General features: G+C 50.0%; 1 protein-coding gene across 1 annotated transcript in view; it reads left to right on the top strand.

Moving 5' to 3' along the window:
• The first annotated feature begins 668 nt into the window (after nt 1-668).
• The window catches only part of DHCR24 (24-dehydrocholesterol reductase), a 28,756-nt gene continuing 16,354 nt past the window's right edge, over nt 669-13,070 (top strand). The window contains exons 1-4 of the mRNA XM_002915753.3: nt 669-1,008; nt 4,468-4,623; nt 11,187-11,292; nt 11,997-12,115. Coding sequence (XP_002915799.1) covers nt 778-1,008; nt 4,468-4,623; nt 11,187-11,292; nt 11,997-12,115 — 612 coding nt within the window. The 5' untranslated portion in view covers nt 669-777. The remainder of the gene's footprint in view (nt 1,009-4,467; nt 4,624-11,186; nt 11,293-11,996; nt 12,116-13,070) is intronic.

The following is a 13,070-nucleotide window of genomic DNA, read 5'->3' as shown; positions in this document are numbered from 1 at the left end:
CACTGCTCCTCACTGCTCCTCGGTACTGCCTGCTCCAGAGCACGCTGCACCCCCCNTGCCCTCCAGTCCTCCCTATCTGCCTCAGCCGAGTGGGAAAGGGGCGAGGGTGCCCACCGTCCAGAACTGCTGTATAACTCAAATGCATCTACAGAGAGCGCCTCGAGAAATGAAAAAGGGCATCTCGTGGCCTTGCGGGTACGGAGCGACCTGACTGCCGTGGTCAAGGCCAGGTTTGCACTCTCCCTGGCCGGGTCGGCAGTCCTCAGCCAAAATGCAGGGTGACTCACCCAGGGCCCTGGGGCACCCCCAGCGCACCCCTTCGGAGGCAACCCAACGCGGGACCGCATAACGCGACCCTCGAGGAGGCGCCACCTAAGGAGGAGCTGCGGCAGCACCCGGCCCCTCCACAGCGGCCGCCGGCGCCCCCGCAGCCTCCCTCTCCGCAGGGCGCAGTTGAGCCCACCAGCGCGCGTGTTCCCCAACCACCCCTCCCGGCGCTTCCGCGAGAAGAGGGTGGAGCGGCCTGACTCCCGCAGCCAATAAAAGCAGCGGCTTCCTGGTCCGATCCCCGGCGCGGCTCGCCATTGGTCGCCAGCCGGGTCTCGGCCCACCGAACCTTTGCGACCCGAGCCAATCGCGAGGCGGCGAGGCGACCCTCCGACTCCCCGGGAGAGAACGGCGGGCGGCGCGGGCGCAGGCGGGCGCGGAGCGGGTGGCGGTGACAGGCGGCGCGAGCAGGCAGCCCCCTCCCGCGCGCGGCGCGCCGCCGGCCCCACCATGGAGCCCGCGGTGTCGCTGGCCGTGTGCGCGCTGCTCTTCCTGCTCTGGGTCCGCGTGAAGGGGCTGGAGTTCGTGCTCATCCACCAGCGCTGGGTGTTCGTGTGCCTCTTCCTCCTGCCGCTCTCGCTGATCTTCGACATCTACTACTACGTGCGCGCCTGGGTGGTGTTCAAGCTCAGCAGCGCGCCTCGGCTGCACGGGCAGCGCGTGCGGGACATCCAGAAGCAGGTGAGCGGCGCCGGGCGGGTCGGGAGCGGGTCCGCGGGACTCGGCGGTGTGCACTGGGAGCTCCGCGCCGGGCGCGAGGTGGCGTGAGGTGCACCGGGAGCCCTGACTTCCCCGAGGAGGCGGCGTTGGAGGGGGATTTGAACTCAAAATGTGGTAGTGGGGGCCTCCCGGGGAGGGAACGGAGTGAGCAGAGTCATTCAGGGGACCAAACGTTGCTCGGTGCTTATGGAGTGTCTGCTCTGCGGAGCACGTGCGGGTTCCCCAGAGGGATATAAAGGATCACGAGATAGGGGAGGGTGAGCCGTGCACAGGTGGCTGCCTCCGGCCGAGCGATCTCAGAAACCGAAGGGCTTCTGGGAGGTGGAGCTGGCTCTAGAGACTGGGAAGTGGGGGAATTGATAGGAGCGAGGTGTGTCAGGTGCAGGGTTGAGTGTGAGCCAAGGCCCAGAAGGGGAGAAGGTTGGAAAGTCCCATCGGAACTAGGTTGGGGCGGGGTCTTGAGTTTAAAGTTTACTCTGTAGCAGCAAGGAGCCTTTGACTTACTTAGAACGAAGGACCACAGTGAGAAGGTAGCCCCGAGCCAGGGTGAAGAGCCTCGCAGCCGTGGGCCCTGCGCTCACTGCTTGAGGAGGCTTCCCCGCGCCCACAGAGCCTATGCCCTGCTGCCGCTCACAGTGGAGCCTCCTCCGTGCCCAGGGTTGGTGTGGGCATTGGGCCTGGGCATTTTCTTGGCTCCCTCTGCCCCTCCTTACGTTGCTCTTCGGAGTGTCGGGTTGCAAAGAGCTTCTGTTTCCCGCCGCGGCGCTCAGCGCAGGTGTAGCAGCCTCCATGTTCTGTGGGCGCAGTGGTGGGTTCTGCAAGCAAGGGAGGGCAGATGCATGCTGAGGGGCACCCCTAGGAGGGATGAGACCTCGGGCTGGTGGCATGATGCAACGTCTGCAACTGCTTTGCCTGAGCTGCCCTGGGTTCCGCCAGTCACAGTCACAGCTCCAGAGCCCTCCTACCCTCTGTCCCCAACTGCGCCCTCTTTCCTAACTCTTTCCACGGGTTCAGATACTCCCATTTACTTGTTTATCGTTTCCCCATCCCCCTCCACTCCGAGTGTGAGCTTCTAGAAAGCAGGGACCGTTGTCCAGCTCACCTCTGACCCCTGGGGCCTGGCCAAGAGCAGCCCAGGGACTTTGTACCACATGGCCTCCCAGCCCAAATTCTTGCGGCCCAAATTCTTGCTTGGTTCCCATCAGGATCCAGTCTAACCGGTGGTTCCGGCTTTAAGGCTTCCACACTCACTTCATGTGGCCCACCCAACAGCTGGAAGGCAGCACCCACAATCTGTTTCCCACACCACTGAATGTGTATAAAGCCCTTGTTTACCTGAACTAAGCCAAAGGTTCTCCCTGGACAGGAAGAAGAGGGGCTTGGCCAAACCAGCCCACCGCCCTGGACCTGCCATGTGCCACAGCCCATGCCCCTGATGTCTGTCATTTCTAATCTCACAGCAACCCCAACAGGTCTTACACCTGTTTTGCAGATGGGAAAAATTGAGGCTGAAGCGGTAGTCATGTGTTCAAGGTGGTCTCGCTAGTAAATGGGGCTGGAACCCAGGTCAGCCTGGTTTTAGAGCCTGAACTCTGACCTTTCTCCTTTCCCATCCCATCCTATTCCACCCAGTAGGTTTGGTTCTGTTGCCTTCCACCTGGCTTGTGATAATAGCCCTCTGACTGGTTGCCCTTCTTCGTGGCCCATCCCACCTCTCTCTGGCTTGCACATGCTCACAAGAGGAACTTTGTACAGCCTTGCCTCCCAGCCCAGATTCTTGCCCGGTTCCCATCAGGATCCAGTCCAACCGGTGGTTCAGGCTTTAAGGCTTCCACGCTCACTTCATGTGGCCCACCCAACACCTGGAATGCAGCACCCACAATCTGTTTCCCACACCACTGAGTGCCTATGAAGCCCTGGGATCGCAGAGTCAGCCGGGGGCCCGATGATCAGGGGATCCCTCCTCTGGTCCCCTCGCAGGAATCTTCCTCAGTAAGCCTCCTCTGCTCGTACACCTGTATTCACAGGGCACCCTGGCCTCGGATGGTTAGGAAAATTCTCCCCCACGTTGAGCTGTTCGCCCGGTCAGTTTCAACACAGACTTCTCCACGACTCTTGGTTGCAGGTGATAGGAACTCAACTCAGACTGGCCTGAGCAGAGAGGGATTTTGTTGACCTAGGTCCTGAAAAGCCCAGGAATAAAAATGGCTCAGGTATGACTGGATCCAGGAGCCCCTGTCCCCCTATCTCCAGCTTTCCATCCATCTGCCGTCTGTTGGCTTGACCTTCCTCTGGGTTGACTTCATTCTCAGGGAGGCTCATCTCCCTGTGGAAACCCCAGCAGTTTCATCCAACCAGTTCAGCAATCCCACTAAAAGGAGAGTGCGTCTCCTAGAGCTGGCCTTGTTGTCTTGACTTGGACCCTAGGCCCATCCCTGAACCAGTCTCTATGGCCAGAAGGATGGAATCAGACCTTAGTCCTGTGCCCACCTTCGGGGGCAGGATGAGACTCAACATCACCTGGACCAAAGGAAGATGGGACTGTTAGAAGCATATGAAGAGAAGATGGATGGTCAAAGGCCATAGCAACAGATGTCCATCTCAGCAGGAAGGGAAGACTTCTTCCTGTGTTCCTGATGGGCTTGGCGTCTCCTGGGCCATTTGTTCTCTGTGTGTGTGCCTCAGTCACTTACAGTAGAGGTTTTGTAAAAGCTCTTCCTTCCATCGGCTTGATGGTCCTTCCCTGTCCCTTCTCTCCCCCTCCGAGTGACAGCATGAGTTAACACATACACATACTTAGAACGGGGCTTGGCACATAAGCCCAGGAAGTGTTAACTGTTATTCTATTCTTGACTATTAACACAAGCCCATCTGTCTTTCCAGGCCCGAAGTCGGACAGCCGTGGTCGTGGATCTGGGCTCTGCCCTTCGTTGTTGAGGGACCAAGTGATTTTGCTTCTCAGCTTTCTCCCCTGCAAGAGGGGGCTTGCCATGCCCCCCCTCCTGGGGTTGTTGTGAGGAGTACATGAGCCAGTGTATAGTGGGTGCCTGGGTGCCTGGCACAGTGGGGGCATGCAGTAGGTGCTAGTCACTCGTAGAGCTGTATCATTACCGCTACAAAGCCTTCCTTAAGCTGCCCAGGTAGGGCGGGTTACAGAAGCACTTTGCTCCTGGGTTTTCGCTCTTTCTGCTGCTGGTGGCGTGGCAGCACCCCAGCCTTTCCGTTGGCCTCGCTGGCCGAGGAGGTTCCAGAGAGAAAGGGCTGTGTGCCTTCCCGGGGCCCGGCAGGTGGCAGGGGCTCTGTAAATGTTTGTTGACACATGAAGGCATCCCTCCAAGCTTCCTCTCCTGAAAGCAGGGCTGCCAGCCCCTCTGGGGACCCTCCGGCGGGGCTAGCTGAGCCTCTGTCCCACGGTTGCAGGTGCGGGAATGGAAGGAGCAGGGGAGCAAGACTTTCATGTGCACGGGACGCCCTGGCTGGCTCACTGTCTCGCTGCGGGTTGGGAAGTACAAGAAGACGCACAAAAACATCATGATCAACCTGATGGACATTCTGGAGGTGGACACCAAGAAACAGGTAAGGGGCCAGTTCCCAGGCTCTGGGAGCGGGCGGGGCGCCATCCCTGCTGTGATGGCAGTTGTCACAGGGAGACGACTGTAGCCAAGAGGATCCCGGTCCTCACAGAAGGCTCTGCCCTCCCTCAAAACCCCATAGCTTTGGAAGCTATCAGTCAGAGCCCATCCCCGAGGTGGGCACACCGAACTCAGGGAGACTCGTTGATTGTCAGCAGTTCCACGGGAAAAAAGGATGGGGAAATCGTGGGCAAAGATGAGAGACAAAATGGAACCTATTTATCCCTTCCCGGTAAGGAAGTGTGCTGGTAAAAACAATGGGCTATGGAGGTGGAGGGGAGGGTGGGCCTTCTTCCAGGCTTCCTGGGGACCCACTTCTTAATAGCCTTACATATGTGCATACTCTTTGGCCTACTCAGTAATTTTTCTTGAAACCTGGCACAAGAAAAAGGAAATAAGTTTAAATCAAAGACAACACAGAGGGATTGTGTCACTCCTCCCTCCCTCCTCCCTTCCCCTCTCCCTCCCTCCCTCCCTTCCTTCCTTCCTTCCTTCCTCCCTCCCTCCCTCCCTCCCTTCCTTCCCATCACAGCTTTATTTCTAATGGAAGACAGCACAACACCCTAACGGTAAGAAGTTATTAGATATGATATATCCACATGATGGCATTTTGTTGTGAGGCCTTGGCCACATTGCTTAACGTCCCTTTGTCTTCCCTTTTTTCCTAAGCAGCGTTATTGACACACACTTGGTATGCAATACTACAGAGCTGTCCAATGATAATAAATTTTGGCATATGTATGCCACCATGAAGCCATTACCACCATCAAGACAATGAACATATCCATTGCCCCCAAAAGTTTCTTTGTGCCCCTTGTTAATCCCTGTTTAGCCCCCTCCCTGTCTCTTTCCACCCCACCCCACCCCCACATTCCTAGGCCAATAATGACCTGCTTTGCATGACTAGTTTGTATTTAGAGTTTCGTATCAGTGGGATCAGGCATTATGTACTCTTATTTATTTTGTCTGGCAACCTCCACTCAGCATAATTATTTTGAGACTCATCGGTGTTGAAGCACGTATCGAGGTCCATCCTGCGTTCCTGATGAGTAGTATTCCATTGTATGCAGAGATCACAATTTATGCATTCACTTATTGATGGACATTTGGGTTGTTTCCAGTTTGGGGTTTTGACCAAGAAAGTGGTCTTTTCTTTTGGGTAAGTAACTGGAAGTGGAGTGGCTGGATCATACGATAGGTGTATGGTTAACTTTTTAAGAAACTGTTAAATTGTTTTCCAAGGTGGCTGTAGCATTTGCATTTCCACAAGTGTTCCAGTGGCTCCAAATCATCGTAGACTTGGTACGGTCGGTCTTCTTAATTTTAGCCATTCTAATAGGCGTGTAGTGGTAGCTCGTTGTGGTTTTAACTTCCATTTTCCTAATGACTAATGATGTTGGGCATCTTTTCATGTGCATATTTGCCATTTGTAGATCTTTTTTGGTGAAGTACCTGTTCGGATCTTTTGCTAAATTTTTGTATTGGGTTGTTTTCTTATTCTATGTCCTAGAAACAGGTCCTTCATCAGATACGCAATTTGCAAATATTTTCTCCCAGTTTTTGACTTCTCTTTTGAAAACCAGAAGTTTTTAATATTGGTGGAGTCCCGTATATTAATTTCTTCTTTCATAGATCGTGTTTGTGATTTCTTATTTAAGACGTCTTGCCCTAATCCTGTTTTCTTTTAACAGTACCATGGTTTTCTGTTTTACATTTAGGACCATGTCCATTTTGAGTTAATTTTTGCATATAGTATGAAATATGGATGAAAAAAAATTTTTTTTGCATGTGGATATCCTATTGTTCTAGTCCCTTTTGTTGAAGAGATATCTTTTCTCCACTGAATTGCCTCTGTTCCTTTGTTGAAAATCAGTTGTCCATATACATAGGTCTATTTCTGGACTCTTCTGTTCTGTTGATCTGTTTGTGCATCTATATGCCAATACCATACTGTTTTGATTACTGTAGATTCGTAAGTCCCTAAAAATGAGTTGGAAAGTATTCCTTCCTTTTCATTTTTCTGGAGGAGTTTGTATAAAATTGGTATTATTCATGCATTAATTAGTAGAATTAACCAGTAAAGCCATCTGGGCCTGGAGTTTTCTTTGTGAGCAAGTTTTTATCTACAAATTAATTTTTTTAATAGCCTTGGGGTTCTTTAGTTGTTTCTTCTTGATGAGCTTTGGCATTTGTGTCTCTAAAGGTGTTTTTATTTCAAGTTGTATAATGAATGACATTAGGTTATTCATAATATTCCTACTGTCTTTTGAACGCCTGTAAAGTCTGTAGTGATGTCACATGTTTCATTCCCGGTATTGGTCATTTGTGGCTACTCTCTTTTCTTCCTGACCAGTCTGGCTACAGGTTAATCAACTATACTGAAGTTCTCAAAGAAGGAGCTTTCGGTTTCAATGATTTTTCTCTGTTTTTACTTTGTTTTCTATTTCATTGACTTCTGTTTTGATCTTTGTTAATTCCTTTCTTTTACTGATTTGCATTTAATTTTACTCTTCTTGGTCTAGTTTTTTAAGGTGAAAGCTGAGGTCATTGACTTAGACCTTAGGTGTTTAGTGCTATAAATTTCCCCCTAAGCAGTGTTTTAAAACCATCCCACAAATTTGGAATCTTTCCATCTTCATTCAGTTCAGAATACTTTCTGGCTTCCCTTTTGATAGTGCTTTCACCCACGGGTTATTTAGAAGCATGTTATTCAGTTTCCAAATATTTGGGAATTTTCCAGAGATCTTTCTATTGCCGATTTCTAATTTAATTCAGTTATTGTTAGAAAACATACTTTATATGATTAGAATGCTTTTCAACTTATTGAGATACTTTATGGTCCAGAAAATGGGCTGTCTTGGTAAGTGTTCCATGCGCATTTTTTTATTTTTTTTAATTTTTTTTTTTAAAGATTTTATTTATTTATTTGACAGAGATAGAGACAGCCAGCGAGAGAGGGAACACAAGCAGGGGAAGTGGGAGAGGAAGAAGCAGGCTCATAGCTGAGGAGCCTGATGTGGGGCTCGATCCCATAACGCTGGGATCACGCCCTGAGCCGAAGGCAGACGCTTAACCGCTGTGCCACCCAGGCACCCCCATGTGCATTTTTTTAAAAGTGCATATTCTGCTGTTTCAGGGTGGTGTGTACTATAAATGTCAATTAGGTCAAGGTGGTTGATAATGTTGTTCAAGTTTTCTATAGTCTTATGAATTTTCTCTCTGTTCTATCAATGATTGAAAGACGTATTGAAATCTCTGCCTGTAATTGTGGATTTATTTTTCTTGTAGTTCCATCAGGTTTTGCTTCATGTATTTTGAAGCTCCGTTAAGAGATATATAAATGTTTAGGATTTTTATGTCCTCTTGATGAATCCCTTTGCCATTATGAAATGACTGGTTTTATTTCTAGTTCTCTTCTTCGCTCTGAAATCTACTTGATCTGATATTATAAAAAAGCCACCCCAGCTCTCTTTTGACTAGTGATGGCGTGGTGTACCTTTATATTTAAAGTCTGTTCCTTGAAGGCAGCATATAGTTAGGTATTGCTTTTTAACACGATCTGACAATCTCTGCCTTTTAATCAAGATGTTAAAACCATTTATGGGGCAGCTGGGTAGCTCAGTCGTTGAGCATCTAACTCTTGATTTTGGCTCAGGTTGTGATCTCAGGGTCGTGAGACCCAGCCCTGTGTCAGCCTCCACGCTCAGCAGAGTCTGCTTGAGATTCTCTCCCTCTCCTTCTGCATCCCTCTCCTGTTCACACTCTGTAAAAGGAAAAAAAAAAAACCCCACACACATTTACATTTAATGTTATTATCAATAAGGTTTGGTTTAAATCTGCCACCTTGTTCTTTTTTTTTTTTTTTTTTTTAAGTAGGCCCCACACCCAGCGGGGAGCATAACACGCTGGACCCTGAGATCAAGACCTGAGCAGAGCTCAAGAAGAATCAGATGCTTGGGGCACCTGGGCAGCTCAGTCGGTTAAGTGTCCGCCTTTGGCTCAGGTCATGATCTCAGGGTCCTGGGATCGAGTCCCAGGTCAGGGCTCCCTGCTCAGCAGGGAGTCTGCTTCTCCCTCTCCCTCTCTCTCTCAATAAATAAATAGAATCTAGAAAGAAAGAAAGAGAGAAAGAAAGAAAGAAAGAAAGAAAGAAAGAAAGAAAGAAAGAAAGAAAGAAAGAAGGAAGGAAGGAGGGAAGGAAGGAAGGAAGGAAGGAAGGAAGGAAGGAAGAAAAGAAAGAAAGAAAAAGAAAGAGTTGGATGCCTAACCAACTGAGCCACCCAGGCACCCCTGTTCTTTGTTTTCTGTTTGCCCCTTTGTTCTTTGTTCCCTTTTCCTTTTCTTTTCTTTTTTTTCTGTCTTTCGGATTACTGAATAATTTTTGAAATCCTGCTTTAGCTCTTTGGTTGGCTTATTAGCTGTAACTCTTTGTTTCGTTCTTTTAGCAGTTGTTTTAAGACTTATAGTTTGCATTTCCCTTATCACAGCCTGCCTTCAAGTGATCGCATCCTGTGTCATGAATATTTTAAGAACTGTAAGCAATAATATACTTCCGGTTCTTTCCGGAATAGCACCTTTGCTATGAGACCCCTTGCAGTTGTTCCACAGCTGAGCTCACTGATGCCCCATAAAATCGGTAAACATTTTTTCTCTCTCTGTGTCTCGTTTAGGAGAGTTTGAATTGCTGTGTGCTTGAGTGCACTGCTCTTTGCTCCTGCAAGGTCAATCCCAGCCAGTGTGTCTTTCGTCTCAGATGCTGTTTGATTAGGATCTTTTTACTATCTTTTTAATGTCTCCACTTGACTTTTTGAATATGGGGAATATAGTCATAGAATTACTGGCTTATAACGACTATTTTAATGTTCTCGTTTGCTAATCTTTTTTTTTTTTTAAGATTTTATTTATTTATTCGACAGAGATAGAGACAGCCAGCGAGAGAGGGAACACAAGCAGGGGGAGTGGGAGAGGAAGAAGCAGGCTCACAGCAGAAGAGCCTTATGTGGGGGCTCGATCCCATAACGCTGGGATCACGCCCTGAGCCGAAGGCAGACGCTTAACCGCTGTGCCACCCAGGCGCCCCTCGTTTGCTAATCTTAATATCCCTGTCAAACCTGGACCTATTTTATCAAAACAGATCGATTGATTTTCCTCCTTGTTGTGAGTCAAATCTTTCTGCCTCCTTGCATACCTGGTAAACTTTGATTGTATTCTAGACATTGTGACTTTGACATTTTTGGGTGCTGGATATTTTTGTATTCCTATAAATCTTCTCGAGCTTTGTTCTGGGACACAGCTATATTACTGGGAAATAGTTTGATCCTGGTGGGTCTTGATTTTTCAGGTGAGGTCAGAGCAGCGTGTAATCTAAGGGTAGCCGATCCCCACCGCTGAGGCAAGATCACACTCTACCCATCGCTTTGTGAACCAAGAGGTTTTCCAGTCTGGCTTGTGAGAGCAGATATTCTTTCCTCCCCTGGGTGAGCCCCTGGCCCTGTTCCCTGTTACCCTTTCTAGTGCCACTTTCCCTGGCCTCAGCCTCAGGTAACTTCCTTATGTGGGCACACTGACCAGTACTCCGCTGAGCGCTCGGTGGGCATCCTTTGCAGTCCCTCAGAGTCTTCTCTCTGTGCGGTTCTCTCCTCTCCAGTGCTCTGTCCTGCAAACCCTAGTCACCGTGGTCTTCTGCGGCGCTCAGCACAGAGTCCGCTGGGCTCCCCAGCCTTTCCCCTGCCTGCTCTGCCTGACTCCAGGGAATTAGCCTGGGCGTTCACAGAGGCTCCCTCATTTGTTTCCTGTCTCTCAGCAGTCATTAACTTCATTGCCTGGTTCCCCCTATGTTGAAAACTCTTGTTTCGTTTTCTCAGTTTCTTGCTTTCGGGCAGCAGGGTAAATGGGGTCCCCGTTGCTCCACCTTGGCTGGAAGTGGAAGTCCCCATGTTGGTATATGGATGTGTCCATTAAAAGTTGTGGTTTCTAAGAATATTCCATGGCAAGGGATAATGGTCATAGTGTTAAATTTTAAAAAGCAAAACAGAAAAGTATGCGTACATGCGCTTGAACTTGTGTGTGTGTGTGTGTGTGTGTGTGTGTGTTATATTACAACACACAAAATAGCGATTTAGGCATGGAGGGGAAAAGCCTGAACATAAGGACACTACGGGGATTAACATTGACAGCTAGGGTGACATGAAGAAGTAGGATGGATGACTTTTGTCTTCTTCATATATGCCGTTTCTTGCAAATAGGGGAGTATTTCTAAGATAGTCTGGAGGAGAAATAAACTAAGTATTAAGTGTAAAGATATTTGGAAGGACACGGTCAAACATGAGCAGATCCAGCCCCAGAAACCACATTCACTATAATGAAAGGCAGTGACATGTTCTAGCAAGAGGCTGCAAGGGGCACATAGGAATCTTGTGTGATCACGTAGGAAGATCTGGGGTGACACCTTCCTTGTTGTGAGCCTGGCGGCCTCCCGGTGACCCAGGGTCTCTCTTGTGTCAACAGATTGTCCGTGTGGAGCCCTTGGTGACTATGGGTCAGGTGACTGCCCTGCTGACCTCCATTGGCTGGACGCTGCCTGTGTTGCCCGAGCTCGATGACCTCACAGTGGGTGAGGACTGAAGACAGGCCGGGGGTCAGAGCTGAGGCACCGCGGCCCACCTCCTGTCGGTGTGGGGGCCGCTGCTGTTCCATCTGTGACAGAAGTCACTCCGTCTGCTCGCCCAGCTACAAAGGCAGGGCGTTGGCTGTCTGCCTTTCCATCCCGGGAAAGCTCAGGCTCTCAGGCAGCACCTTCTCCTCCCTGGCGCAAATCTGCATCCCCGTGACGCGTGTCCGCTACTCCAGTTCTGCCTTGAGGAGGACACAGAATAAGTCTAGTCTGTCTCTCCCTCTGCAGGATTCATGGTCCCCAAAGCCTTTCCTTCTCCAGGGGAAATACCTCCGCTTCCTGGAACTGTTCCCACAGGACACAGCTTCCTGCCACCAAGGCAACCCTCCCACCCTGTTTCGTTAAGGTCCCTCTTAAGATGAATGCACCCGGTCATCAAGGCTGGGTCTGGCCAGACATGAGTGCACTTGACAGGCTCCCACTGGTCCCCCTACATCGGGGAAGCCTCTAGGCTCCCGTTCGAGCCCCTCCTTCCCTCTGCTGCTCTCCAGATCCACAGAGATGGGAAATCTCCCCCAAGCGGCCAGCCCTATCACACCCCCCTCATGCTGTGAGCAACCCCAGCTCCGGTGAAGTGCCCTTTACCCGATCCCCCCGACCTTGCACCCCACGGCCCTGCCTGGCTAACATGTGTGTCTCTGCAGGGGGCTTGATCATGGGCACGGGCATCGAGTCATCGTCCCACAAGTACGGGCTGTTCCAGCACATTTGCACTGCCTACGAGCTGGTCCTGGCCGACGGCAGCTTTGTGCGGTGCACGCCGGTGAGTTCAGAGTTGGGGAACAGCCCCACCAGCCTGCCCTGGGCATCAAGGATCCTGGGGTTGGGGAGGTAGGGACCCTGAGGGTGCTTCCTTTCAAACACACCTGGTCAGTCTGGGTCTGTATCTGTAATAATAACGAAGATTGATATGGCCTCGTATATGTGCTCAGGTGCTGTTGAAAATGCTTCATTTATATATATATATTAAGCCATTTAATCCTTCAGTAACTTTATGAGGTACTATTATTAGCCACATTGTAAAGATAGGAAATTAAAACACAGAGAGGTTAATAAACCTGCCGAAGGTCCCACAGCTAGGAAATCCCACACAGCTGGGATTCAAACCCAAGTTATCAGGCCCCCAGATCCATGCCCTTAGCCATTTATTATACCATTCTGCCTCTGTAGGGCAAGTCGGGCCCGAGCCACAGAGCTCTATGCCAGGTGTTGTGAGGTGTAACTAAAAGTGGCAAGAGGGGCTGTTTTGGAGAAACAAAGATAATTCTACTCCCCAAAGTGGGATGCGAACATTTAAGGCATGTTACCGTGATGAGTGGGACAGGATTGAAACTTTAAACAAACTCAGATTTCTGAGCATATCTAAGGGGCCCCTGGATGGCAGGGACAAAGTCACTCTTTACAAGAAAATGTTTTAGAGAGCCACCAGGGTTTTTGGCCTCACAGAAGAGAGTCCAGGGCAGGCTTGAGAGCCGTGGCCTTAGACAAGAGAGACCCCTTTCAGAATTCACAGCAATCCGGCACGTTTTCCTAAACACTTGCCTGGGCCCTGCCTTCTGACCTGTTTATTCCCAGCAGAGAAAGGAGACTAACATTCATGAGTGACCTCCCTTCTCTAAGGCCCATTTTCCTCATCTGACAAAAGCATTGTCAGGGAGAGAAAGGAGAAGCCATATGTGGAGCTCCTAACAGACAGCTGGGTACCTGGCAGACACCTG

The sequence above is a fragment of the Ailuropoda melanoleuca genome, chromosome 2 (assembly GCF_002007445.2).
Source record: "Ailuropoda melanoleuca isolate Jingjing chromosome 2, ASM200744v2, whole genome shotgun sequence".
NCBI classification, from domain to species: Eukaryota; Metazoa; Chordata; class Mammalia; order Carnivora; family Ursidae; genus Ailuropoda; species Ailuropoda melanoleuca.
The sequence above is the reverse complement of the archived record's forward strand: the minus strand, read 5'-3'. Positions and strand labels throughout refer to the sequence as shown.